The sequence below is a fragment of the Ahaetulla prasina genome, chromosome 2 (assembly GCF_028640845.1).
Source record: "Ahaetulla prasina isolate Xishuangbanna chromosome 2, ASM2864084v1, whole genome shotgun sequence".
Taxonomy (NCBI): domain Eukaryota; kingdom Metazoa; phylum Chordata; class Lepidosauria; order Squamata; family Colubridae; genus Ahaetulla; species Ahaetulla prasina.
In genome coordinates, this window is record NC_080540.1 from 69,690,022 (window position 1) to 69,715,546 (window position 25,525).

The 25,525-nt window shown below is 39.8% G+C and overlaps 1 protein-coding gene across 3 annotated transcripts in view; it reads right to left on the reverse strand.

Annotated features, from left to right (window-relative positions):
- Positions 1-25,159, reverse strand: part of ATG7 (autophagy related 7) — a 111,840-nt gene extending 86,681 nt beyond the window's left edge. For 2 of the 3 annotated variants that reach the window (XM_058171740.1, XM_058171739.1), the window contains exons 1-11: positions 24,815-25,159; positions 23,673-23,727; positions 21,820-21,937; positions 20,479-20,556; positions 19,185-19,301; positions 15,912-16,061; positions 14,558-14,646; positions 12,134-12,255; positions 6,760-6,850; positions 5,258-5,402; positions 1,555-1,713 (exon numbers count right to left, since the gene is read on the reverse strand). In XM_058171740.1, coding sequence (XP_058027723.1) covers positions 1,555-1,713; positions 5,258-5,402; positions 6,760-6,850; positions 12,134-12,255; positions 14,558-14,646; positions 15,912-16,061; positions 19,185-19,301; positions 20,479-20,556; positions 21,820-21,937; positions 23,673-23,727; positions 24,815-25,148 — 1,458 coding nt within the window. In that variant the 5' untranslated portion in view covers positions 25,149-25,159. Of the gene's footprint in view, positions 1-1,554; positions 1,714-5,257; positions 5,403-6,759; positions 6,851-12,133; positions 12,256-14,557; positions 14,647-15,911; positions 16,062-19,184; positions 19,302-20,478; positions 20,557-21,819; positions 21,938-23,672; positions 23,728-24,727; positions 24,779-24,814 lie in introns of those variants that run through there. The other variant, XM_058171741.1, reaches the window with a different exon arrangement.
- Between the last annotated feature and the right edge of the window lie 366 nt (positions 25,160-25,525).

Here is a 25,525-nt window from a genome sequence, read left to right on the forward strand (position 1 = left end):
CTACGTCACCAAAGCATTCAAAGATTCATGCTTCTATTTCTATCAGCTTCCTTTGTAATAGAATAGAATAGAATAGAATTTTTTATTGGCCAAGTGTGATTGGACACACAAGGAATTTGTCTTGGTGCATATGCTCTCAGTGTACATAAAAGAAAAGATACGTTCATCAAGGTATAACATTTACAACACAATTGATGGTCAATATATCAATATAAATCATAAGGATTGCCAGCAACAAGTTATAGTCATACAGTCATAAGTGGAAAGAGATTGGTGATGGGAACTATGAAACAATTAATAGTAGTAATTCAGTACTACTACTGAAGATACTACAGTAGATTCAGTAAATAGTCTGACAGTGTTGAGGGAATTATTTGTTTAGCAGAGTGATGGCCTTCGGGAAAAAACTGTTCTTTGCTGCATGTTTTCCCAAGTTCACCTTCCTACTGCAACTCCTGCCTCTCAACTTAACCTGCACGGAAGAGATAAGGACTTCTCCTTGCAGGAAAAACCTCACATTCATGCTCCTTGTACAGCAGAGATGTCCAACCTTGGCCCCTTTAAGACCTGCGGATTTTAACTCCAGCATGGCTGGCTGGGGAATTCTGGGACTCAAAGTCCACAGATCTTAAAGTTGCCAAGGTTAAATACTTTTGATGTACAGCATGCATCACCTTTCTTCAAAATTAGCAACACTTTACTCTAAGCTTTTTAATTACAAGATCCATGCATGAACTGTATTAATGAATTGAGCAGCATCTACCTCGTGAAGCATTCAAACCAAATCATTATTAACTTACGTATAGCTGTCGTAAGTAGAAAAAGAAGGTAATAATTTACCTTATATTACTTTGATAAACTGATTACATCAAGAAAATTAACATTATTGAGAAGTTAATACAAGGAAGATGGAAAGGGTGGTATATAAAGTCATCTTTTTGCCATCTTCATCTTTCTCCCACATTCTCCCACATTACAATTTCCCAAAAGTATTTTAATATATCTCAAATATACCATGTTTGCTAGCAAAAATGCTGATGTTCAATTGATTTTTTACAAGCAATCCTTGCAAGATTGCAGCTTAGTTCTGCACAACTGCTACCGCCATTTCCTACTATATTATTTTTCCATTTTTGTTTTATTTCATTTTATTTTTTATCAGATGCATGTATTTGTATTATTTTATTTTACTGGACTGTGTTAATTCTTACTTGGTCTCAAACATTAAATAAGGAACACTGTTTTTCTTTTTGTTATTATCATCATCGTTATTCTTCATGTTTATTTTGTCTCACCCTTTAGCAAAAAAGATAAACAGCTAATTTATGACCAGTTCCAAAGTAAATCTGCTTCTACGCCTCATTTTTGTTTTAGGTTTTCAAGATGCAACTTTAAATGCAATTTCTCTTTACTGTAAAAATCTGCCAGTCATTAAAGTATAGCAATTATTTCTTGTGGTTTAGTTATTTTTTGAAGAACAAACATAAGGGTAATCTTTGGCTTTGGTTCAAGCGTGTATAAGGTTTGATCATTAAATCATATTCATTTACTCACCACTCCAGGGAATATTTTTTGAAGTCTCTCTGCTGCAGCAACTGCTTTGGACTTTCCACCCCCAAGGCAATCTTCAAATTCATAGAGTGGTTGACGCACAGGGTTTGAATAAGAGATCTTTGCATTGTCCACAAATGTAATCTTCCTGACTCCCCATCCCTGAAGAAAAAGGTACCCAACATAATTAATTGTTTAAATCCTGAAAAATTCGTAACTTACTCATAAACCCTGGCTATTTCCAGGATTGAGTATCCTGAGAAGAGTAAGAAATCAGGATATCAGTCGTGAAGGAGAATATGTTGTCATGCTGCCTTCCTCATTTACGAAAAGACTCAACTTCTTGTATCATTTATATGCTGCTAAGGAATATCTGAAACACAATTGGCCAAATTAATCACAATTTCTTTCTTTATCTATTGGGCTCTTGATATCATTATTATTTGTACCCTCATGACTGAAGACTTCTCATGTAATATTGCTTCTAATGGCGTGACAGCAGACAAGGTAAAACTGCAGTTATACTGCTTTGATAGTGACTGTATGAACCAAAAAACATATAAAAGGAGACCAGATGAGTTTCAGGGCACTTCTTTCAATTGTTGCCGACTCTGAAAGGAATTTAGTCTCATATTGTCAAAATCAATATGCTAAAAATCTACTGCAAACAAAGTAACACAGAATTAAGTGTGTCTTTTCGTCCTGGTCATCAACTAAAACAACACTATAATGTTCAATGATAAACTATGGAGATTGTCAGTCATCCAGGTCATGGTTGACCCAAGGTGCTTTTTCAAGAGGCAACTGGACTTTCTGGTTTTTCTTTGAAGACACTTTGTTCCAAGAAGAATAGAATAGAATAGAATAGAATTTTTTATTGGCCAAGTGTGATTGGACACACAAGGAATTTGTCTTGGTGCATATGCTCTCAGTGTACATAAAAGAAAAGATACGTTCATCAAGGTACAACATTTACAACACAAATGATGGTGAATATATCAATATAAATCATAAGGATTGCCAGCAACAAAGTTACAGTCATACATACAGTGGGGTAAAAAAATATTTAGTCAGCCACCAGTTGTGCAAGTTTTCCCACTGAAAAAGATGAGAGAGGCCTGTAATTGTTATCATAAGTATAGCTCAACTAGGAGAGACAACATTAGAAAACACATCCAGAAAATGTGTTTGATTTGTAACGAATTTATTTGCAAATTTATTTGCAAATTATGGTGGAAAATAAGTATTTGGTCACCAACAAACAAGGAAGATTTCTGGCTCTCACAGACCTGTAACTTTTACTTTAAGAGGCTCCTCTGTTCTCCACTCATTACCTGTATTAATGGTACCTGTTTGAACTTGTTATCAGTATAAAAGACACCTGTCCACAACCTCAAACAGTCACACTCCAAACTCCACTATGGTGAAGACCAAAGAGCTGTCGAAGGACACCAGAAACAAAACTGTAGACCTGCACCAGGTTGGGAAGACTGAATCTGCAACAGGCAAGCAGCTTGGTGTGAAGAAATCAACTGTGGGAGGAATAATTAAAAAATGGAAGACATACAAGACCACTCATAATCTCCCTCGATCTGGGGCTCCATGCAAGATCTCACCCCCGTGGGGTCAAAATGATCACAAGAACGGTGAGCAAATATCCCAGAACCACACAGGGGGACCTAGTGAATGACCTGCAGAGAGCTGGGACCAACGTAACAAAGGTTACCATCAGTAACACACTACACCGGCAGGGACTCAGATCCTGCAGTGCCAGACATATCCCCCTGCTTAAGCCAGTACATGTCCGGGCCCGTCTGAAGTTTGCTAGAGAGCATTTGGATGATGCAGAAGAGGATTGGGAGAATGTCATATGGTCAGATGAAACCAAAGTAGAACTGTTTGGTAGAAACTCAACTCGTCGTGTTTGGAGGAGAGAGAATGCTGAGTTGCATCCAAAGAACACCATACCTACTGTGAAGCATGGGGGTGGCAACATCATGCTGTGGGGCTGTTTCTCTGCAAAGGGACCAAGACGACTGATCCGTGTAAAGGAAAGAATGAATGGGGCCATGTATCATGAGATTTTGAGTGCAAACCTCCTTCCATCAGCAAGGGCATTGAAGATGAAACCTGGCTGGGTCTTTCAGCATGACAATGATCCTAAACATACCGCATGGGCAACGAAGGAGTGGCTCCGTAAGAAGCATTTCAAGGTCCTGGAGTGGCCTAGCCAGTCACCAGATCTCAACCCCATAGAAAACCTTTGGAGGGAGTTGAAAGTCTGTGTTGCCCAGCGACAGCCCCAAAACATCACTGCTCTAGAGGAGATCTGCATGGAGGAATGGGCCAACATACCAGCAACAGTGTGTGAAAACCTTGTGAAGACGTACAGAAAACGTTTGACCTCTGTAATTGCCAACAAAGGATATATAACAAAGTATTGAGATGAACTTTTGATATTGACCAAATACTTATTTTCCACCAAATAAACAAATAAATTCGTTACAAATCAGACAATGTGATTTTCTGGATGTGTTTTCTCATGTTGTCTCTCCTAGTTGAGGTATACCTATGATAACAATGACAGGCCCCTCTCATCTTTTTCAGTGGGAAAACTTGCACAACTGGTGGCTGACTAAATACTTTTTTACCCCACTGTATATACATACAGTATCTTGGATGAGAAGTGAAATGTTTTCAAAGAAAAACCAGAAAGTCCAGTTGCCTCTTGAAAAAGTACTTTTGGGACAACCATGAACTGGATGACTGACAATGATAAAATCACAGCCATCTGTTGTGATAGAAGCACAACCTATATAGTAAGTGAAAAATTTAGGTTACTTACATTTTAAAATCATGCTACCAATATCATTAAAATTACAGGTAGTCCTCGACTTTCAATCGTTTGATTAGTAACTGTCTGAAATTATAATGGCACTGAAAAAAGTGACTTATGACCATTTTTCACATGTATGACCATAATTTTTATAATCTAAAATTCAACACTTGGCAACTGGCATTTATTTATGATAGTTGCAGTGTCCTGGGGTTATATAATCACCTTTTGCAACCTTCTGAAAAGCAAAGTCAATGGAGAAGCCAGAATCACTTAATAACCATGATAACAATTTAACAGCTGTAACATTCACTTAAATGTGGCAAGAAAGGTTGCAAAATGGAGCAAAACTCACGTAACAACTGTCTTGCTTAGCATGGAAATTTTGGGCTCAACTGTGGTCGTAAGTTGAGGACTATCTATATTATGCTATACAATATTATACTACTCATGATACCAACATCATTAAAACTAAGAATTAAAATTATAAAAAATGAGAATGGTACACCATAGATGTTAATATACAAAACTACAAAATGATTATTAAAAATAATTAATAGCTAACTCTGTCTCACTAAAATTTACAAGTAGAATGATATCACAACCGTAAAAATTATAATATTATGATATAAAATAAGTAGTGGAATGACAATAACAAGTATACATTTATACAACTGTTCTAGTGTGTTATAGTTCTCTCATTCTGATGCTTTATTTAAGACTCACACTAAGTCATACAATTTAGTAAACTAGAAAAACTAGAGCTTACATAATACAAATGTTTCCTTCAAATTAGGGAAATATTAAAAACATTAGAGTTCCTTCAAAATTGAGAAATATTAGGAACAGCAGATAATCTTTAGTACTTGCCATCAGAGTTCTGGCTACACTGCAACCCAGTGTACCAGCTCCGAGAAGAAGACACTTTGCAGATACAACTTTCTCCAGATCAAGAGTAGGTACTAACCGCCAGCACATCAATTTAAGGTTAAGATCCACAGATGACTCTGCTAGCCTGAATATGAAATTTTTTAAAAAATGTTATATTAAATGAAAACATTTTATCTCCAAATAGAAAAACTGAATGCATAATTTACTTTAACACTCCCAGCTAAATAATAATAGTCATATTGGCATTCAGGAATCCTAGGCAAATACTTCCTCTTAAAAGTGAAAATTCAAAGTATAAGGGCTATGTATTAATCCAAGGACTACTGAAAGGAATATTATCAATTAAGGAATCCATAGTTACTAATTCCTCTGCATTTTTAAAGGTTTATGCCAAAATATTAATATTACACCAGTGCTCTACAGTGAAATTAGCTGTCAAATTCATAGCTTTTTTTCTAAGTGGCTGTATACATGAAAGTAGATGCACTGTCACATTAGATTATTTATAACATTTTTGCCCCAATGTAAGGACTTTTTCTGTAGCACTGTCCTAACAGAAACAAGAGAATGAGCACATTTTTTTTAAAAAAACCAAGTGTTTTTAAATTAGACCACATCTAACATGACATTTGAATTTTTATTCACATTTCACCTGACTTTATTTCTCAACAAGACATAGCACTCTAAACATATAGCTGGGGAAAATGCTCCAAGACAAAAGGAAATTATGAATCAATTTTCTATTTAACAATATGATGTATCCATACTTCTAATAGCGCATCATATCAACTAGAGTATAAACTAATTTTATGGGGCTCCCCTTGAAGAGTACCCGGAGGCTTCAACTGGTCCAGAATGCGGCCACGCGGGTGATTGAGGGAGCGGCTCGAAGCTCCCATATAACACCTATCCTGCGCAAGCTGCACTGGCTTCTGGTTGCCTTCCGGGTGCAACTCAAGGTGTTGGTTATCACCTTTAAAGCGCTCCATGGCTTAGGACCGGGTTACTTACGGGACTGCCTGCTGCTATCGGTGGCCTCCCATCGACCAGTGCGCTCCCACAGAGAGGGTCTCCTCAGGGTGCCATCGGCCAGACAATGTCGACTGGCGACCCCCAGGGGGAGGGCCTTCTCTGCGGGGGGCCCAGCCCTCTGGAATGAGCTACCCCCAGGGATACGCCAACTCCCTGACCTCCGGGCCTTCCGGCGTGAGTTGAAGACTCTTTTATTTCATCATGCAGGACTGGCCTAATAGTTTTTAATGGGGTTTTTTAATAGTTTTTAGAATTTTCAGCCTATTTAAATTAATCTTTTAAATTTGTTTTTAATTTTTATATTTGTTGTTCTTAGTTGGCTGTAAACCGCCCTGAGTCCTTCGGGAGAAGGGCAGGATAGAAATTGAAATAATAAATAAATAAATAAATAAATAAATAAATAAATAAATAAATAAATAAATAAATAAATAAAACATAATGACAGATACCTTTTGGGGTCCATGCATTCACTTAGATTCACCATCCTTGGGCCCATACATCCCTTTGGATTTTTTTCCCATCCAACAGCTTTGGGACAATCTGTGGAACAAGAGAAATTGTGTTTAAAAGCATCCATTCTCTAAGGGGAGGGGTAAAAAACAACCCAATCTTACATAACTACAAATTGTTGATAATACAAACATGCATTATTGGAGTTATTACGGAAATTGTTATCAAAGCTCCATCAATGAATCCTATCCAAAGAAGCTGCTGGAAGTTTGTTCAGAATAGAATAGAATAGAATTTTATTGGCCAAGTGTGATTGGACACACAAGGAATTTGTCTTGGTGCATATGCTCTCAGTGTACATAAAAGAAAAGATACGTTCATCAAGGTACGACATTTACAACACAATTGATGGTCAATATATCAATATAAATCATAAGGATTGCCAGCAACAAGTTATAGTCATACAGTCATAAGTGGAAAGAGATTGGTGATGGGAACGATGAGACGATTAATAATAGTGCAGATTCAGTAAATAGTCTGACAGTGTTGATGGAATTATTTGTTTAGCAGAGTGATGCCTTCGGGAAAAAACTGTTGTTGTGTCTAGTTGTTCTGGTGTGCAGTGCTCTATAGCATCGTTTTGAGGGTAGGAGTTGAAACAGTTTATGTCCAGGATGCGAGGGGCCTGTAAATATTTTCACGGCCCTCTTCTTAATTCGTGCAGTATACAGGTCCTCAATGGAAGGCAGGTTGGTAGCAACTTTGCCACAGTGGGCAAGGCAATTGTGTTCCGTGGGCTGGGCTGTGATACGAGTAATCCATGATTTACAACTATCCATTTAGCAGGTCATTCATATTTACCATGGCACTGAAAAAATGATTTACGACCCGGTCCTTGCACTTAGGATGGTCAGTGTCCCCACAGCTATGGATCAAAATTACGGTGCTTGGCAACTAGCATGGAGTTACAACAACTGCAGCATCCTGAGGATCATGTTGTCAACATTTGCGACCTCCCAGACAGCTTCTGGCAAGCAAAGACGATGGGAGGAGGTGGATTCGTTTAACAGTGCAATTCACTTAATAACTGCAGTGATTTGCTTAACAAATAAAAAAACCAGATTATAAAATCAAGCATGACTCATTTAACTGCCTTGCTTAGAAATGGAAATGCTGGTCCCAGTTGTGGTTATACGGGTAGTCCTCGACTTATAACCATTCATTTAGTGACCATTCAAAGTTACAACAGCACTGAAAAAAGTGACTATGACAATTTTTCACACTTGCGACTGTTGCAGCATCCCCATTGTCAAGTGATTGTCGAGCTCACTATTCCACTCGACAACGCAGCAGAGACAGAAGGGGCTGACAGAAATGGAAAAGCTGCCTGGCTGATCAATGGGAGGGATATATACGGGAGACGGTGATGGTGGCACCGGGTGTTAGGCGGCCAGCCGTGGCGGGAAGAGGAACAGAATTGCATGGTCGAGGGACTGCAAGCAAGGAGGGAGATAACGGCGATGAAGAATGACGTCAGCAGGGGGCGACGTCAGAGAGGATCGACAGCCCGTTTAAATCATCCACACAGCTAAAGCAAGAACAGCTGAGTACTGTAAGGGCGGGTTCTGCTCAGACCTATGTAAAGCGCTGAGAGGCGGATGCTCTCAGCTCCAACTTTAAACTAGTCTTAACTCATTGTTGCCTCGGAACTAGCTTGCAGCCGAAGTAAAGCCGTTTGGAAACTACAGTTGCAGCATGGATTGTTTGGGCTGTTAAGGTTTGTCCAGGAACGCTGAGAGCGATTTACATTTGGATGCTTCACAACTGGTTCATATTTATGATGGTTGCAATGTCCCGGTGTCATGAGATCAACTTTTGCGACCTTCTGACCAGCAAAGTCAACGAGGAAGCCAGATTCACTTAACAACCGTGTTACTAATTTAACAACAGCAGTAATTCCCTTGACAAATGCGCCAAGAAACGTGGTAAAATGAGGCAATACTCGCTTAACAATTTTCTCCCTTAACAACATGAATTTTGGGCTCCACTGTGGTTATAAGTTGAGGACTACCCATATGCTGCATGCTGTAGATCAGGGGTGTCCAAACTACGGCCCGCAGGCCAACTGCGGCCCGCGGGTCAGTTTTTATTGGCCCGCAGCAAATTCTGAAAGTATAATTGAATATGGCCCTTTTCGGCCGCCTCCCGGTGCTTGCCCGGTGGTTCGCTGCGAGGCTCGCGGCTCCTCCCCATGGGCGGGGAATAATGAAGGGAGGGGGCGGAGGAGGCGGCGAGCGGGAAAGAGGCTGCTGGCCATGCCCGACCCCAGCAGTTCTATCCTCGCCTTCCTCGGGCCGCCTGGCGAGGCTCCTCGCGCCTCCACCCCTTGGGCAGGGAATAACGAAGGGAGGGGGCGGAGGAGGCGGCGGCGAGCGGGAAAGAGGCTGCTGGCCGTGCCCGACCCCAGCAGTTCTACCCTGGCCTTCCTCGGGCCGCCTGGCGAGGCTCCTCGCGCCTCCCCATGTCGGACACGCGTGGCGGCAGTGACAGCCATCGAGAAACAGGTGAGGAGGCGGTGAGCGGGAAAGAGGCTGCTGGCCGTGCCCGACCCCAGCAGTTCTACCCTGGCCTTCCTCGGGCCGCCTGGTGAGGCTCCTCGCGCCTCCACCCCTTGGGCAGGGAATAACGAAGGGAGGGGGCGGAGGAGGCGGCGGCGAGCGGGAAAGAGGCTGCTGGCCGTGCCCGACCCCAGCAGTTCTATCCTCGCCTTCCTCGGGCCGCCTGGCGAGGCTCCTCGCGCCTCCCCATGTCGGACACGCGTGGCGGCAGTGACAGCCATCGAGAAACAGGTGAGGAGGCGGTGAGCGGGAAAGAGGCTGCTGGCCGTGCCCGACCCCAGCAGTTCTACCCTGGCCTTCCTCGGGCCGCCTGGCGAGGCTCCTCGCGCCTCCACCCCTTGGGCAGGGAATAACGAAGGGAGGGGGCGGAGGAGGCGGCGGCGAGCGGGAAAGAGGCTGCTGGCCGTGCCCGACCCCAGCAGTTCTACCCTGGCCTTCCTCGGGCCGCCTGGCGAGGCTCCTCGCACCTCCACCCCTTGGGCAGGGAATTATGAAGGGAGTTTCAAGTTCATACCAAATACAAAACAAAAGCCAAGATCAGGGGTGTCCAAACTTGGTCTCTTTAAGAACTTCAATTCCCAGAGTTCCTCAGCCAGCTTTGCTGGCTGAGGGACTCTGGGAGTTGAAGTCCACAAGTCTTAAAGGGACCAAGTTTGGACACCCCTGGCCAAGGACTACTCAGAGGGCTGAAAAAGTTATTTTTGACCTGTCCTCACACTTTTGACTGGTCCTCACACCTACAACTATCTTTACATTTTGCACCCTATCTTGTAACCGTGGTGAAGAGAAGCAGTTGTGAAATGAGTGATATGGTTGTTAAAAATGCTGCAATGGGCATAAATGTGAGGATGGTCATAAGTGTGAGGACTGGTCAAAAATTACTTTTTTTAGCCCTCTGAGTAGTTTCTATGCCCATAGTCACATCCACTCAGTCACATGAGCAGTTAGCCACGCCCACCAGTCACATGACCACCAAGCCACACCCCAAAATAAGCCACGCCCACAGAACTGGTACAAAAAATTAGCCGTCCCCCCCCCCCCCGGTTCAATGGTGTGGCCCGGGCCTTTGCTTATTTTTCTGTATTTGGCCCTCACCAAAAAAACTTTGGACACCCCTGCTGTAGATAGTGTTTTTTGCTTTTTAAAAAAAAGTTTGCTAAAGGAATTTTATGCAAAACGGCATAAAAAGTATCAATCTGCATCAGCTGTGTCACTGAAACTGAATGGTATCACTGGAAAGGGTTCCAAGCATTAAACAAATGCCACATGTTGCCCTGTCCTAACCTAAAATAACTTGAAGCATCATTAACAACTACAATCAGGATATTTTAATGAAAATATCCCAGTTCATAAAGAAATTAAGCTTTTGGTATTAAGTGCAGAAAGATTTTATATCTGAAGACTTCATTATACACATTTCTGTTCTCTAAATCTCAGTTCTGTCTCCCTAAATCTCAAATCCTCAGTTGTGTATCTTTCATCATGCAGCTATCTCCTATTAGTACAATTCTTTAAAAAAAAATTAGGTGAAGGCAATATTCAGAGCTTCCTCATTAAGAATTAATTGGCTGACACTCCTCACTGGGAGTGTCAAACAAAATCAAAGAATCAAAAATATATCATTCAACCATTTTATTCTTAGTGAATTCCACTTCACTAGCTATTGAAGATAAAAGCAACAGATCTTAATTTATCTCTCTCTCTCTCTCTCTCTCTCTCACACACACACACACACACATGTATATGGATATAGTTTAGAGAGTCAATTTAGTGCAACAGGCTAGAAACCAGGAGACAGTGAATTCTAGTCCAGCTTCAGGCACAGCTGCATGACCTTGAGCCACATTCTCTTTCTCTTAGCCCTAGGAAGAAGGAAGGGTAAGGCACTTCTGAAAATATTGCTGAGGTTTGACTCATCAGTCACAAGAAGTCAAGGTTGTCTTGAAGGCACAAACACACACACAAATACAAAAAGGTCTATACCGAATCTCTTTTAAATGAGGCAAAAACATACCCAATACATTAGGACAACACCAAAAGAAGAAAAACTTACACAGAAAATTTAATTTGAAAAATGGAAAGCTTACTCAAATAAAGCCATTTTGGAAGAGGAAATCCTGTATGTCACCATCAGCCACATCTTTAAAGTTACTTTCAAAGATCTTATATGATGATCAGACAGGATGGGCAAATGCACGTCAAAGGACAGACTAATTTAGATCTATGATCTTTTGAATTTTAAATATAATAATTAGCATAATGTAATAATTCCCTTGATCATAAACAAGATTATATATTGACAACGTAAGTATGACTTAATTGTATTCTTGAAGCATACAGAGCTAACTGATGAGTTCAGGCGGAAGTGAATAAAAAGCACATTGCCCTTTTTGGACAACATAGCATAACAAAAGACGTAGCTATGAAATCAAACAGAATTATGAATTTCAAGCTAGAAATGTTTTAGTAATTAAACACATTGTCAATTGTTCCATCACTGATTAAGACTCATAATGGAAATAATAGAAGCATAGGCAACTAGCAGGACAGAGAAAACTCAAAATTGGCATTAAGATGAAACGGATCTTTTTCTAAAGATGTTTTACTAAGTAAGACTGAAGCAGACCTCTATTTACAGAAATAGAAGCACTTTTATTTCTTCTCTCTTTGGGAATTATCCAATAACCCCGCCTACTACACTTCACAAAGAGCAACAAAATCCATCACAAACATTTATCTTTCAGTTTCAGGTTACCTGAACTGCTTGTCAGCTGTGGAAGCTTCACTTCAAAAAGAATGCTGTGGGAAGTGTCTCTGGCTCCCTGCATGGTCCTGTCTCGGAAGCAGAGCACTTCAACAGACTGAAGGCGGCCTCCCCTGTCAGGAGAGAAATTCTGTAAAAGTAGCGGTTCCAGTCCCCCAGAAAAACTACAAGCAACTCTCTTAACATGATATCAGAACAACTTTCCAAAAGGATTATGTTTCAATAGTCACACAACTCAACAGTTTCAAACTCATTTGCTAGCTCAAAAGTTATTCCGTTTACCTGAGGGAAAACAAAATACAGGTAGTCCTTGACTTACAACAGTTCGTTTAGTGAATGTTCAAAATTGCAATGGCACTGAAAAGAGTGATTTTTATATTTATGACGGTTGCAATGTCCCCGGGTCATGTGATCCCCTTTTGCGACCTTCTGACTTAACAAATTCCTCTCTTAGCAACATAAATTTTGGGCTCAATTGTGGTTGTAAGTCGAGAACTACCTGTACTAGACAACAAAGATTTTGCTTCCTGCACACTTTTGGGTGTATTTTATAGACTTTTGGATGCTAATCATGAAAATAACCTGTAATCTTAACACATCACATACCATTTTATAGAAATTTCCTATTTTTACATAATGACAATATATACCCTTCAGATTGTTAGCTATGTTGAACTCTCAAAAGAAACATGAAAACATGGAACTGTTGTTGAAGCAGATCCAGTACCCCAAATACACCTGAAATATCTGTGGAGATCTAAAAAGTAGTGTCTCGGCTGCTTGAAATGTTATATTAAAAAGAAATGGCCATTCTAAAGAATTTGATTCCAACATAGCATTTGAGCCACTTGTTGACTCAACGAAGATATTTTTGCCTCCGTTTCACATAAACCTCAAACTAAGAAAAAGTTTTGTGAAAGCAGAAACCAAGGAAAGTGAAGGTTTTCGTCATTCAAGCAAATGTTTGCAAGAATCACTGATGGCACGATTAAGGAAGGCATTTTTGTTGGTCCACAGATCAGATATGTCATCAGTCACAAGCGGTTCAAAGATATGTTAGTGGGGCCAGAGAAAATGTTTTGGAAAACATTTAAGGATGCCATTGAGAATTTTTTTCTTGGCAACTACAGAGTACCCAATTACATTCAGTTGGTTGACAAACTTGTTTCAGTATACAAGACCATGAAGTGCAATATGTCACAGATTTATATTCTGAATTCACACCTGGGACTTCTTTCCCCAAGAATCTAGTTCCTGTCATTAAGGAACATGGTGAAAAGTTTTACCAGGACATCCCTATAATGGAAAAATAGTATCAGGGCAACTAGAATCCATCAATGCTGGCTGACTATTGTTGGACACTGAACTGATACAGATTAGATATTACTTGCACATGAAAATCAGCAGCAAAATACATCTAGCCCAGTTCTATTTTACTGGAAAATAAATTTTTGGTTTTTTTCCTGAAACGCTTTTGGTGATTATGACAGAGTCCTTCAAACTGAACACAAATATAATTTCAAAATAACTGTATTACATTGGAATCTTAAGAAATATGATACTATCTTTTATTCCATTGGAATTGGAAATGTGATTAAATGAATTACAATCAATAAAAGATAGCATATTTCTTAAGATTCCAATGTGATACCGTTATTCTGAAATTATATTTGTGTTCAGTTTGAAGGGAGTCTATCATAATCACCAAAAATGTTTCAGGAAGGAAAAACAAAAAAATATTTTCCAGTGAAATAGGACTGTTACCTTACAATCTATTCATGTTGTGCTGGAGATTATAGAGCAAGAATTTTTTGAACAGCAGATACCTAGGGATTGACCATGCAAACATGGAATCTGAGAAAATTTCTTCCTTAAATGGTAAGTGCCTAGCATAAGCCAAAGTTTCTGATGGTAAGTAATTTAAATTCTGCTGAGGCTTTGATCTGATTTAGATGAGTCATGAAGGCAAACCAGAACATGAACTAGGGATTGTGTAGAGAGGATTGTGTAACTCAGTATTGCCTCTCATTTATAGAAAACATACTGACCCCAGAGGTTTGGACAGTCGCTACTCTAAGGTACTTTGAAAAAAACAAACCAAAGATTTTTTCCCCAAAGGACATTTAATACTTGGCTTACACAAATGCCACTTTTTGTGCACCCATTTTTTAAAAATTATTTGAAATTTTTATTACTATTTATAAGGTTTTAATGCATATTTTTGGACTTTGCTATTTCCCACCCAGAGTCCTTCAGGATTGGGGTAAGCTATAATGTTTATACTGTAATAGATGCTGTCTAATCCTATACTGAAAAATAAGCTCTACCAAATTCAGAGTGATTAACTTCACAGTGCGTGATTAGGATTACAACCATGGAAAAACCATGTTCAAGGCATCACCTATTAATAAATACCATCTGTGCGCTAGAAGGATCAACATATTTCTCAGTGGCCATCCTGGATATTGGGTGAAATTACAGGGGTCATAAACACCAAATGTCACCTGCAAAGAAAAAAAAATCATAGTAAGATTATTATATGTTAACACTGATAAGAGTGCAAAAGTTGCTAATTTTATGTGTGTATAAATAAACTGAACTAGAGTATTAATCTATTAATACCCAAATTAAATGAATAGAACAATTTCTTCACATATTACACAGTAACCACATCGTACATTCCCAAGCAAGCAAATTAACCCTAGCAAAAATCCAGACAATGGTACAAATTCCATGTTTTTATTTGTAATTAATTTACATTAGTGAAATTGTCCTGAGGAAATACTAAGTGATGTGGTCCTATCATCCATTCATGCTTTTCTGCATTGCCTAAAGCCCTTCCAATCACCTTCAGGCAGTATATTTGTGATTAGAAAGCTAAAACCCAATAAATCCAAGGTATCCACACTTGACTTTCTCTTTGGCTAACAAAAGTGGCAATATTGCATATATACACAGAATAACCATATTTGTCCCTTCACCCATAAAGCAAAATGGAAAAGCTTCTCCCATATCCAAAGCAGCAACTCCTTTACCTGTTCCATCTTCTTATACTTGAGCTATTTAAAAATCCCACACCTCAGGTCCACTCACTTTTCATTTCAAAGTTATCTGGGAATAAAGTAGTTTTACCCTTAAGTCAGAGCTAAGCCTAAAACCCCAGAACAATAAATTCAGAATTGGGAGAAGTCTTTTATTTTCAAAATCGTAACTTCTTACAGGCTCCTTTTTCAAATATCCAGCTAATTTTACTGTCTTTCCTCTATCCCAGGGGGGTCAAACTCAATTTTATTGAGGGCCACATCAGGGCTGTGGTTGACTTGGGAGGAGCCAACTGGGCATGGCCGACTGGGTAGGTATGGCCAGCTTGATGCCACTCCCCAAACTGCTGGCATGTCTCCTCTTTGCATTGGGTACACCGGGCCGAAGTCACGCTGGCTCGATGTTTCCTCTTCACACTGGATAGACTGGGCCAAAGTGATGCAGGAAAACCAGGCTGAAGCCACACTGGCCCAATGTTTCGTCTTCACATTGGGTAGATCAGGCCAAAGTGATGAGGGTAGACTGGGCCAAAGCGAAGCGGGCCAGCCCCTTACATTTTCCAGGACGGCCCCCGGGCTGGATTCAACCACATTGCAGGCTGCATCAGGCCCATGGGCCTTGAGTTTGGCACCCCTGCTCTATCCCATCACTAAGAACTGAATGCTCTAGAAATTATGAGAATATTAATTTCAGTGCTCTGTATTTTGCTCATCTGTGTATTTTTTACCTTCTCCCGTTGATCAGAAAAAAAGTCATCCCAGTTCCTAAGTAAGGATACTTGGACTGAATCTTCATGGCATTTAATTAAAAAATAAGGCAGGGCTGTAAGACCTTCTTTCTGGCAAAGTTGATCATATGAATTCTGGAGGGCTTCAATCTAAAAAAAAAGACAGAGACAATCAACTCGGTTTCCTTCATACAAAAATATTGCTGCATTTGTCCACTTACCGAACTCCAAGAGGGTAAAAATCAATTTAACCTACTAGTAATAGTTTTAAAAAGAGGTTAACTGAAAAGTAGAAAAAGAAAATAACACTCATTAGAGCTCAGAATAAAAAAACAAAAGCCAATGCAAAGCATTTTTAAAAAATCATTAAGATAAAAATGTTTGGATGGCAAGAAGCAGCTGGCTACTTCAAGACCACCAAGTCCCCTGGTGGACTTATTAATATCAATATCAGAGCTGGGCTGGGCTGGGGAAACAGGCCTTAAAGCTACATAGTATGTTAAGGCAAATGAAGCAGCATTGCAGAGGCTCACACCATTCATTCTTTCAGATGTTGCCAAAGTTCAGCTCCCAGGAGAGCATCTGCATCTTCCAATATGCCAAACCTAATTAGCAAACTGTAGCAGTATTTTGCATATTAAATCCCATATAGGAGATGACTTCCAGTACTGTGATGACTAAAGAGGGTGGCTTTGATGGACTGAGGGAAGACCCACTACCAAAGCAACAATCAGATAAACAATGCTTAAGAGCAGGCCAAGAAAGTGGATTAGGAAAACACCTCAGGCACTTCCCCTCCTCTTCATTCTCATGAAGATAAATAAGGCAAGCAAGGGAAGCATATTCACATTTGCAAAATTGGTTACTATTAACAGAAGCATATTTAGATCTGAATGGTGTCTATTTCTCATTCGGATCTGTCTTATTCATCTAATAAGAACTGAGAATAGTGAACAGAGTTTAACTATCCAAACTGTCTAGAAGCAGATACAAACAAGAAACGTGGGAACTGCTCACCTGGAATTGTGGGTGCTCTAATTTTAGAAAACCCCTTGGAAGGTGTCTATAAAGCAGGCCCATCTCCATTTACCAATACAGTTCACAACATTTAGTTAAAGGGCAAGAGGCAGGCCATTTTCCTCACTTCCATCTCTATTACTCTGAAGGGAGGGAGACCATACCTTTGTAATCGAGGAGAGCTCCAATTCTGGAGTCCATGATGTCAATCATATAGCTTGAAGCCAAAGGAGAGCCCAAAAATAAACAGAACTCACAGCATTCACTAAACCCAGAAGCAGAGCAAGGCAATAAAATTAAAAATAAAAAAATGCATATAATAGGCTTCCCACCCACCCACCCCAAAAAAACAGGCTAAAAGCTTTTATGCCATCTCATTTCCCCTATGCCAACCACCTATGCTCTTCCCAAGTCCTGTTCAATTTCTAGCATACACAAGCTGCGTTTGCAGCTTAGGATGAATAACATTAGTGAATTTTGGAAGATTTTTAACATTTATTTTATTAAGATTGAGTTGAGATGCCATTCACCATTATCTTTACCCTTTAAAGAATCCCAAATCCTTAAAAAATGACAACCTGAAGTCTTTTTTTTAAAGCTGGAATGGGGAATTTAAGAATGAGAAAATAACTCATTCTTCTAGAGCCCGCTCCCCACCCAAAATGGAGGAGAAAATAATCAGCCCTGCCTTGTGTAGTGAGTTCAAGCAAGCAACTAGCCTCCTGTGGCGCTTAAGAAGGTGGAGAGACCAATCTGCAGTCCCAACTATTAATCACCAATTATATTACCTAATTTATATTACCCCAGATTTTGAACTGTCACCTGAAATCAGTTGCTGCTTGTAGCATTAAGTAACATTAACCTTTTTCAAGAAACTAAATTCTGCAGAACCGTATTAGATACGTGTAGATAAAATCCTCACAAATGGTCAAATAGATCATTCTTCAGATTTACAAGCCTTGTGAGAGAAAATCCTACTTTCACACTGGAAATGATTTTGTACCGTTAGGATTCAATAAAAAAAAAAGAACTGTCCCAAGTATACAGACTTCTCTACCTCTGAAATGTTGGCAGCTTTTGAAATATCACGTTAAAAAACAGTGGGTTACCAACACCAAAAACAGGGAAGAGGAATAATCTTCTTCACAGTTCAAGAGTTTGCCTGATCACTAAAACATCCGGCTACTGTTTTCTAATTTTATATAATTTTAGACGCTATCACATTTATAGCTTAAACATAGATTGTTCATTTCGGCTCTCATTCACAACTGGTCTGGGTGTTTAATAGATATATTTTAATTTTATCTTAAAATTTATTTACCGGTATCTTGAGGTAGATGTATAGGCGCTTATAGATGGCATACTTCTTGTACAGGTCTAAGACTATGATTAACTAAATCACTGTTTCCTTTATTGGTCAATTGCTCCAGGGGTGAAATCCAAATTTTTTCCCTACCAGTTCTGTGGGCGTGGCTTGGTGGGTGTGGCAGGGGAAGGATCCATTTCCTCCCCTCCTTGGTGAAGGATATTGTAAAATCTCCATTCCCACCCCACTTTGGAGCCAGCCAGAGGGGATATTTGCCAGTTCTCTGAACTACTCAACATTTCTGCTACCGGTTCTCCAGAACCTGTTAGAACCTGCTGGATTTCACCCCTGAGTTGCTCCCAATACAAGGAGACTTTGACCAGGGTAATAGTAGCATTCTGAGCTATTAAGAATTTTGCCATTTTCAATTGTAATGAATTTAGGGACAGAAACCCACTTTACACCTTTACTTCCTATCTTTATGAGCAACAGAGCAAAAACAAGAGAACATGAAAAACAAATAGCAATTAAAATCTCACAAGACACTGTGATAAAAAAAAAAGATTATGTCTACAACCCCCAATGGGGACAAAGTCCACAATTTCTGTTAAACATTTCTTCCAGGAAAAAAACAGCCAGAAATAACAGTTCACTGAAAAGTATTTGTGTAGAAACTTTTGTTAGGATACAGTCTTATAATGGACATATCTCGCCTGAAAAACTTTTTTGAGTACCCATTCTTCAACCCTGTCAGTCACCAAAATAATGAAGAGAGTTTCGAAAACTGACTCCGCATTTCATCCAGACAGAGCTGGATATAAAAATTCATAAAACACTATTTACCTCTTAGTAATGATGTTATTGCTTAGTAATGATGTAATAAATTATTTTATGTTCTATGTTATAAAAAGTACTGTGTGTGCTAGTATCTGTGTAGTGTTTTTAATTACCTGAGCTGGAGAGAACTTTGTATTCAGAGGCACTGGCTGTTTAACCAGAGGGATACCTTCTGGGACATACAATGCAGGATAGCAAAACCAGTAATAGAAACGGTATCTCTTTAGATCCTAAGGGAGAAATTATATAAATACTTCAGAACTTGGTATTAACCTGGAAAGAGCAATTTGATCTAATTCTGACACTTCAAATCAAAGGAAAAGAGACTTCTTTCACCATCAGAAATGACCCCCATCTTCTTAACCATCATCCTGAATGAGTCCAAATACTTCAATAGAATCTCAAGAGATTGGTTCAAATTCCAAGTTTTTTATGGAGTTCTCAGCCTTGTGTATCTTCTCCACCATCTCTTTAACATGTTCACAAGGCCATCTGACATGCCGTGTGAACATTCTTCTGCAACTGCAGAACTGGGCTGTCATTTATCACATGCCTTTAATCTTCAGAATGGCATGTCTTGTTAGTATACAACCCATCACATGCACATTTTTTTCTTATGCAAGCATATTCTCTCACTTACTCCCCATTTACAAAACACTATTGAAGACAATAGTATGAGAAATAGAATAGTCCTCTTACCAACCATTCATTAAGCAACCGTTCAAAATTACAAAAGTGCCGAAAAAAATACTTTTACAGCCCATTTATGAATTTCATAGCATCCATTAGTCATATGATTGCTATTAGGATCAGTACACAGTGTCTCGTACCAGACCTGTGTATTTTTTTTTATTTCTCCCCTCCCCTTGCAGATCAGAGAGATTGGAGAAAAAGAGATTTCAAGAGAGTAAGTCATTTTCTCTTCTATATATGAAAGCAATGTGATTATATTGAGAGAAGAGAGATTGCCTACAAAAATAAATTGCTTTTTTCTGTCCCCCACTCTTGCAGAGAGATTGGAAAGAATGGGATTTGCATAGCTGTGATATGATCACATTGCTTGTGATGCGTACAAGACAGAAAGTAGGCACTCAAATATGCCAAGGGACAGAGAAGTGACTAGGAGACAAACAAAAGTTAAAGATGCGAAACTGACTAGTCCTGTTTTATTTCCAGGTGGAAAGCACAGTCCTAGTCACGAGATGTTCCACTTAGAAGCTGTTTCACACAGCAGCAGTGTTGCTGATTCCAATTAGGGTTGTTAAACAAAAACAACCGATAAATGTATTTCCCAATAGATTGGATTTTGTGGATGGCAGATGCATGATCCATTAACTGGGATACAGTGGTAAGTGTTGTCTATAATTATGGGTCATTTGGTATCTTTTTTTGTACACTTTAACTTACTGCAAATGTTAAGAGAAGAAATTTGTTCAATAAAACAGGATTTTTAATGGCATCCCCCGATGTTATTGCATCCCATATCTATGGGGAGAGAAAAAAACAGAATCATCCAGGATACTAGTGACTAATTTCATGGCTGTTGAACAAAATATGCTACATATTGTATGCTACATATTTATTGTAATTTAATTTGGCTTAATCTTCATTGTAAACTAGTGTGCAGGTGTAATTATAAAGTGGCAAATAATGAATAAACACAAAGATTCCACTGATTTCATTATTATCAAATCACACTAAGCAATCCATCTGATTTACACAACAATTTCTGAAAAGGAGGACAAGATCAACAACAAATATATTTTGTAGACAGAAGGTTAAACTTTATCCTGAACACTTGAAAAGCTTCCTGGGAAACAGCAAATAAAAGATTGGTCTTATTTACAGTCCTCTAAAACACAACAACGTACATTTGAATGTCATAGTTTTAAAAATGCTGCAGGTGAGAAGCCCAAAACTAAGCAGCATCTAATGAGCTAATGAAATTTTGAATGTGAGCATTTCAAAATTCAGAGCTCAGTCTAGGAGCCTGCTCTCAAATGAACATCTAGCATTCTGTCTTCTATGACATTTTGCTGAAGTGCCAGCCATAGCCAGTAAAAGTAAGATTAATGTCTGTTGAGTTCTATACTTCAGTTGGATCTAAAAGGCTATAGTCCTCATCCATGACCAATTAGTTTTGCTTTTTTGTTTAAAACGAAACAAAACAAAAGGAATATGGCATACAAGTAAGGTAAGCCAACATGGAGATTCATGATTTTGAGATTTTTCATCTTGTACTCCTCCCCTTACTTGTTGACTATTTATTCATTTACAAAATTGTAATTGTTCAGTTTCTGGATTTCTCAAACCGTGTTATATGGAATTATAAAGTTTCACGAGGAATTAAGGGAGGGGGTTAATCCAAGTGCAAATACTTTTTTTCATTAGAGCTTTACCTCCCGATTGGGGTTCCAGAATTCTCTATTTTTTTTTTAGCTCACAAATTCTGCAGCCTGAAAAAAAGCTCAATAAACCCTGGAATACCTGTTCATTGTTTGATCTGTGATAGGACTTTCCAAATAATGTATCATTAGGCAGTTTTGTGCTGAAATAAAAGCACTCCTTTCTTGAAATGAGATGAACGTCTGAAATAACAATGCATGTGAATTGGGGGGCTCCATTTTATTCAATTCAGTAGAATTGTATTGTTCATAAAACAACTATAGGTTATTCACAAAGTTTGGCTCATGCATTGTTTTTCATCAGTGCTTCAGGTTTGGGGAACACATTCCCATTTTACCTTACCTCAGTTGCTGCTTCTTCAAGGAGCAGTTTTTTATCACAGGATTTGAAGGATTCCAGTGTATTGGTGTTATACAACATTCCAACAGCAGGGCAACAATGTGCTGGTGTTGGGCCATTCCTGGAGGGAAAAGAAACAATCTTAAAATGTATATGGCATTTACTGTAGTCTTAACTTAAGCACATACTTTACCAACAATTTAAAAGTAATAATGAAATGAAAAAAAGATATTTTAGACAGCAATGTATACATGTCAGCCCATGTATACTGTGTAATATATCATCTCAACATCAGTTCCAATAATTGCACTGTACCTTTGCATGGAGCTTGGCTACAAAAGAAAAGGTGACAGGCATTGGATTGATGGAAAGTGTAAAAAGGAAGCCAATTAGAACCCTGAACAGAGTAACATGCATACCCTTGACCATTAATTTTCTGTTTCATAGAACGATTACTTCACTCTAAGCAGGAAAACAGGCTGTGAGTCTTTTGCAAATAAGCAGCAAAGATTGTATCTGTGCAATGTGGTTTAGCCTCTAAAACTCCACATTCGCTGAAAGAAGAAGAGAGCACTGGTTACCCGATACTTGATGACCATGTTATGCTAAAAGTTACAACATCTTGTAACAGAAATATTTTTCTTCAAACTCCATTATTCTGCTTACCAATCCTTATCTCTCCCTCATTTAAGCTTTATATTTCTCCTATATTTCTGTTATTCATTTAAGTACCCTTTTCTTTAGTAAGCACAATTGGGCCTAGCTGGATTGAGAGAACTATGGAATCTCACGGCTTTGGAAGGATTGGGAAGTTGAAAGACATCTGGAAATAGACAATGACTAACATCCCATGCTCCTCCCAAAAAAATTGTATCAATCTAGCCCAAGTCAAGCTTTCATTTGGTTTATATTTTTCCTTCTGGATCTGTCCCGTTTTTTAACCAAAAGACTTTTTAACTTTCAACCTTTAGGCTTCTTTTGAGGATTGATCCTTTACACTCATTTTTCCTCACTGGAGGAAAAATTTTCCTCACTACTCACTGGAGAAGAGCCTAATTCTGGGAAAGATTGAGGGCAAAAGAAGAACGGGACGGCAGAGAATGAGGTGGCTGGATGGAGTCACTGAAGCAGTAGGCGTGAGCTTAAATGGATTCCAGAGGATGGTAGAAGATAGGAAGGCCTGGAGGAACGTTGTCCATGGGGTCGCGATGGGTCGGACACGACTTCGCAACTAACAACAACAACTCATTTTTCCTCCAGGTTCCTTGGTGTTATCAAACTGGCCTTTGGAAGCAATTGTACACTACTGATTTATTCCCCAAATGGTTAAAATGTAGAGAGACCTGATCCTCACCACAAGATCCAAAACAAATTGTTATAAACTCTTCATGAGCTGCTGTATAGCAAAGTGAAAGCTTCATTTGGAGACATTGCATGTTCAATGTCTCATTAACTGGCATCACTCCAAACACAGGCCAACCTAATATATCTGCACCATTGACAGTTCTTGTATCTGACTCGATCAACTCATGGAATAGAAACAACCATCGCAATGATTATGCCAAGTAGAAATCTTATTTGTCCAGAACAATAAGAGAAGATTGATGGTGATTCTTGGTTCATTTAAACAAAGCTCGCTCAACGTGTGTATTGTGTATATTCATTTCTATATCTCCTCACCAGCATAAAGTAGACATTCGTGCTGGCATCCTGAAGCACTACCCTCACAGAGTTATGATTCTAATATACAAATCTTGGTTTATAGCCAAATGATTACAAATGATTACAATGCTGAAGAATCAGCTTCAGTATCCTAATAACTATTTCAAGACACAAGATAAAGGATTTTTACTTACATATCAAAAGCACTAAATTCAAGAGTTAAACGTGCTGGCATTCCAGGAGGATCTCCTAGTAGGGGGAGGAAAAATTAATAAACAGGTTATTAAAACAGTGACAATTATACAATCCAGGACATCTCTATGTAATGTTCTGTGAAGACCGATTTTTGATAATCTGTCATATTCTTGGTCGATGACTGAATAGCCCAGATGTTCTTTCCCCATGTGGTAGTTTCATAACTGTTTCTCTATTTCATAACAGGAAGCATTGTACAAAGGACAATGTGAGAAAAATGTCTTGTCTTATTCTGTTTGCACAAAGAACTTTTCCTCCATTTATCCCACACACACACACACACACACAAGTCAAAACATAACCACATAACAGAGGACAACAGAGGAGTTGGGAAGCCTTTTGCCTTAATTCCTTTTGGGGGGATGGGGGAAGCATAATGTTTTAGTTTTTGGCATCCTTCTACATCTTATGACGGGGCAACAGCAAATTTCAGAATGAAAATTTGCTTTCACCATTAACCTTCTTCTTGAGCAATCTAGCTCTTCAGCTTGAAGAGAACCGGTTATGACACAGAGTCTATCATATGACCTGCTTCATAATATTCATGCTGCAACCCTCAACTAATCTTGGAAGGTGGTGTTCCTAGAGGTACCCACTAACTAAATCATGATCTATACATATTTAAGTGAACTACTTGGGAGTGTTGAAACAGGTACCTTTCTACTAGTTCTCTACGTTCTTTAATCTCTGGCCTTTTATGTTAAGGATAGCCTTTCAGACTGTCATGGAAACAGTGTTCCAGCTACATCTGGCAACTGGCAATCTTCTCATCCCCGGCTAATAGTACCCACTCAAGTGAAGGTCGCATGAACAGATCTTTAAGCAAACGCAGAAGCTTCTAAGCAGGGTCAATATTCAGTATAGTGGCCACGGGTGAAAGGTTAGCTTGCTTGCGGTAAGAAAACCCAGCCAGGCTTGTTTACTCAGATATCTAATCCCACGGAGTTCACGGGGAATTGGAAGGACGTGCCAGCGTTAGGCTGCTGAACCTAACCTGAACTCTCCCAGTTCACACAGCAGGACGCGTCTCTCGAACGACAAGACCCCTCCAAGAAGGAAACGTGTTGTACGGTCTACTTGCCATTATAGTAATAGCCTCTGATCGGTCTCGGAGACTCGTCCAGTTTGTATTCATTGAGTTTTTTCTGAGTGAGCTCATGCCAGAAACCTGCGTCCAGCGCGCTACTAAAGGGAACAAACTGCAGATTGGGACGCCCACCCTCCGCGGGGTGTCGCGATTCACCGCCGCCGCTGGCCATCATTTGGCATCGGGAGCTATCAGCTGAAAGCCGGGGACAGGCTGCCTCCGAGTTTTCCCGGAAACCGCCGGTTAGCCCACCCCAACTCCGCCCGGGAAGGACAAGTATCCCGAGAAATGCGCGTCGGCTCCAGCGGCAGCAAAGAGCCCTTCGCATGGAGCAGGAAGGGGAGGAGCAGGCGAAGAGGCAGCGCGCAGCGCGCGCAGCAGAGTCAGGCGGACGCGGGGCGGAGCTTCCCGTCCGGGGACTCCAGGACACATGCTGGGCCTGCGAAGGGGATGGGTGGAGAAAAAAAAAAGAGGCGTGGCCGGGAAGTTCATAAACGGAGAGGGCGTGGCGGGGGGGGGTGTCTTATCGTGGACCGTAGCTCGGGAAGGGAGATCGCTCCGTTTGCGGAGTTTGGGTTCTTTTAAGTAGCAGAATCGGAACAGAATCGGAATAGAATAGAGCTGGAAGGGACTTTGGAGGTATTCAGTCCAGCCCCCTGTACAAGCAGGAGGAGACCCTATACTATTCTGGACAAATATTGATCA